General features: G+C 35.6%; 1 protein-coding gene across 1 annotated transcript; it reads left to right on the top strand.

Annotated features, from left to right (window-relative positions):
- Positions 1 to 970: 970 nt before the first annotated feature.
- On the top strand, positions 971 to 1,728 carry polr2f (RNA polymerase II, I and III subunit F; the record flags this gene model as incomplete). The annotated part of the gene is given in 3 exon segments (XM_037688887.1): positions 971 to 1,111; positions 1,218 to 1,287; positions 1,598 to 1,728. Coding segments are annotated over 3 exon segments (221 nt in total), but the record flags the coding sequence as incomplete, so codon positions are not given.
- Positions 1,729 to 3,071: the final 1,343 nt, after the last annotated feature.

Below are 3,071 nucleotides of genomic sequence, written 5' to 3'. Positions count from 1 at the left end.
GGTAATATCTATGGATTAATTTATAAGACACTTCTCTCACTTTGTTTTGAAACAAATATCTATGTGGCAATTTCCACACATTGGCCCAGTTCAGTTCAGCCCATTTGCAATTCCAGCCCAGTAATGAACAACATAAGGGGTAGTGGTAATTTCTGTTTGAAATAAATACCTAATATAACAATTATTATTTTTGGATTTGACTGAAAAGCATAAACGACCAACTGATATGTCACTGCCGGGTCAAAGGGTGGAACACAGGCTGGTTTCTCAGCACTCTTTAATAAATTTAGAATATCAGAGGGAATAGCATCCATTATTATAACAAATTCTCTTGGGGTTACAGGAAAATCAAATGTTTGCAGGAACTCTGAGCACTTCAGCAAATTCACATTATCATTAAATAGCTGATATACTAGAATTATGTTATCAAACCACAAGTTAAAAAAATAGATTTTGTTTGTATTTAATGTGTTGATTATTCTAAATGAAACATTTATGTGGGGAAAATAAATAAAAGACCATGTCAACAACATTTGATTATGAACATTCGATAACTAAAGGGGAAGTTTATCTATTTTAAAATCACATATTCAAGGTCAGATAGATAGATAGATAGATAGATAGATAGATAGATAGATAGATAGATAGATAGATAGATAGATAGATAGATGATAGATAGGGTTCTGTAAGAGCTGCTTTATCCAGTTAAATTTAAAGGTATTATTAAGCGTAGTAAAGTCGAGAAAGTTTAAACCAGCTGAAGCATAAGTGTTCATAATAACAGATGTCTTCACATGAGGTGTTTTATTTTTCCATATAAAACTGAATAGTAACTTATCAGTGGCGGTACAGATGTGCTTTTTTTTTTTTTTTTTTTTTTTGTCGACAGTCAGATAGATAGGTGCGTGACGAAATCAAGCAGCGGAACAAAAGTTGATCTTGTTTAGCGTCCGGATAATTTTTCCGGCGTACCAAGCAACCGGAAGTTTGTTGCGCTGTTCATGTGGGTTAACGTTAACGATACAACATCTAACAAAACGTTAAATTGAAAAAGGAAATAGGAGTCATTTTCACTAAACTAAAAATAAAACATGTCGGACAACGAAGATAAGTAAGTAGAGAAAGTTACATTCATGTTGGTGTTTACAAAAAGCCGAAATGGCTAAACTACGCTAACTGGCAGTCTTTGGTCTGATAACATTTTATTACATTTGTAGCTTCGATGATGGAGATTTTGATGACGCTGAGGAGGATGAAGGGTTAGACGACCTGGAAAATGTTGAAGATGTAAGTTTTGTCAGAATATACGTGAGTTATGAACTTAGTTCAAGTTCTAGACGTTTATTTGTCTGACGAAATTTGTGACAATAAAGCTGAATGTTTTTTTTATGCTTGTTTGTACGCACATGTGTGCATTTTTGACACTACACGTACAGATCTATTTATTTACCCATTCAATTATCCTTGTCCCAAACCTAACCATATTCTAACAATAACATTATATGAATATGTATAAAGAGGGCTCCTCCTCTTCAGCTGCTAGACAAAGTGGTGAAGCAGCAATTCACGCAGCTTTTGTGTTTATTTTGCTGAACAGGAAGACCAGGAGAATGTGCAGATCCTTCCTGCAGGTGAAGGCCAGCAGGCCAACCAGAAGAGGATCACCACACCGTACATGACCAAATATGAGAGGGCCAGAGTGCTGGGGACCAGGGCCCTGCAGATAGCGTGAGTGTTGCACAACCTCACACATGGGTCATGTGTGATGAGATGATGGTAAACTATACTGTCAAGGATCCCAAACTAACAACTGTGGCCATGCTTTCGTACATCTTACGTCTGCGTCCTCTGAGGTATATATAAAGTTCTTTCTCAAGATGATCAAGATGCATTTATTGAAACATGATGTGATGTTTGAGATTTATTTTTATGCAGAGCAAAGAAACTTTTTAAAACCAGTTATAAACAGTCCACTTCTTGATTCAGCCCAAATATATACAGTTACAACCAAACTATATTCAATAGAGGTAGATACTGTTTATCAGTACTGAATAAACCACAATTATTAAGAAAAGTTTTTCTATGTTAGCCGCTGGTTTGCATTAAAACCTTTTATTTGAATCCAGTGTGCTATCCTGAGCTTGCTCGGTTTAAAAAGTAGAGAAAACGCTAATTATCACATTTAAGCTCTTTTTCCTTATTCTTGTTTTTAATCATTGTCGAGACAAAGAAAGCGTGTTAAATATATTCTATAAGAATTTTAGACACCACTGAAGCAAGAATTAAAGCTGCGATATGAGATGGCGCTAAACAGTTTATAAAAAAAACCCAACTGCGTTAAAAGCTTGACTAATATTTAAGGTTAAGGTTTATTAACCAAATTATAAGAACAGAGAGACTGTGCAAAATATTGCTTTAATGTTAAAGTAAGTTGCTAAAGTTCCTTGCTTTGAACTATTTTCAGAATAGTTTCATCTACTTTGTAAATAAGCATGCCGCTTTTCGCCAGTTCAGAATTAAAGGACAAGACAGCCCCTGGTTCCAGAGCTGTCTGACCTACACTGGAGAGATCAGCTTTGGGCAACAGCTAGACATTCGGGCTCAGACACTGATTGGCTGCATTTTTAACAGCTGTGGAATAAATGTACAGCTTCCATCAAAGTCATAAAACATAAATATTTCTTATCTCAGACCTCCAAAGATCTAAATGATCCTAAAAGATTCTGGAAAACCATCAAATCTGTCTACGGCAGCTCCCAATCATCTGACCTCCCGTCAGAGCTTCTTATTAACTCTGTTCCTGTGTTAAATAAGCACGAGATCCTGAACTGTTTCAACAAATATTTTCTTGCTTCTAGTTCTTTATTTGATACAGTTACTAATGGAAAATCAGCCACTTCACCTTTAAGCCAAACATCTACAAACCATATCTCTCCTACAAGTCACTCTTCAGTAAATCACACCTTTTCATTTTCATTGTTTTTAGTTATTGAGGTTAAACTGTTAAAAGGTCTAGACTCTAAAAAATCTGCAGGACCAGATGAACTTCCACCTTATTTCTTAAGGCTGGC

Source organism: Nematolebias whitei, chromosome 15 (assembly GCF_014905685.2).
Source record: "Nematolebias whitei isolate Nwh7 chromosome 15, NemWhi1, whole genome shotgun sequence".
In the NCBI taxonomy this organism is placed as follows: Eukaryota; Metazoa; Chordata; class Actinopteri; order Cyprinodontiformes; family Rivulidae; genus Nematolebias; species Nematolebias whitei.
The sequence above is the reverse complement of the archived record's forward strand: the minus strand, read 5'-3'. Positions and strand labels throughout refer to the sequence as shown.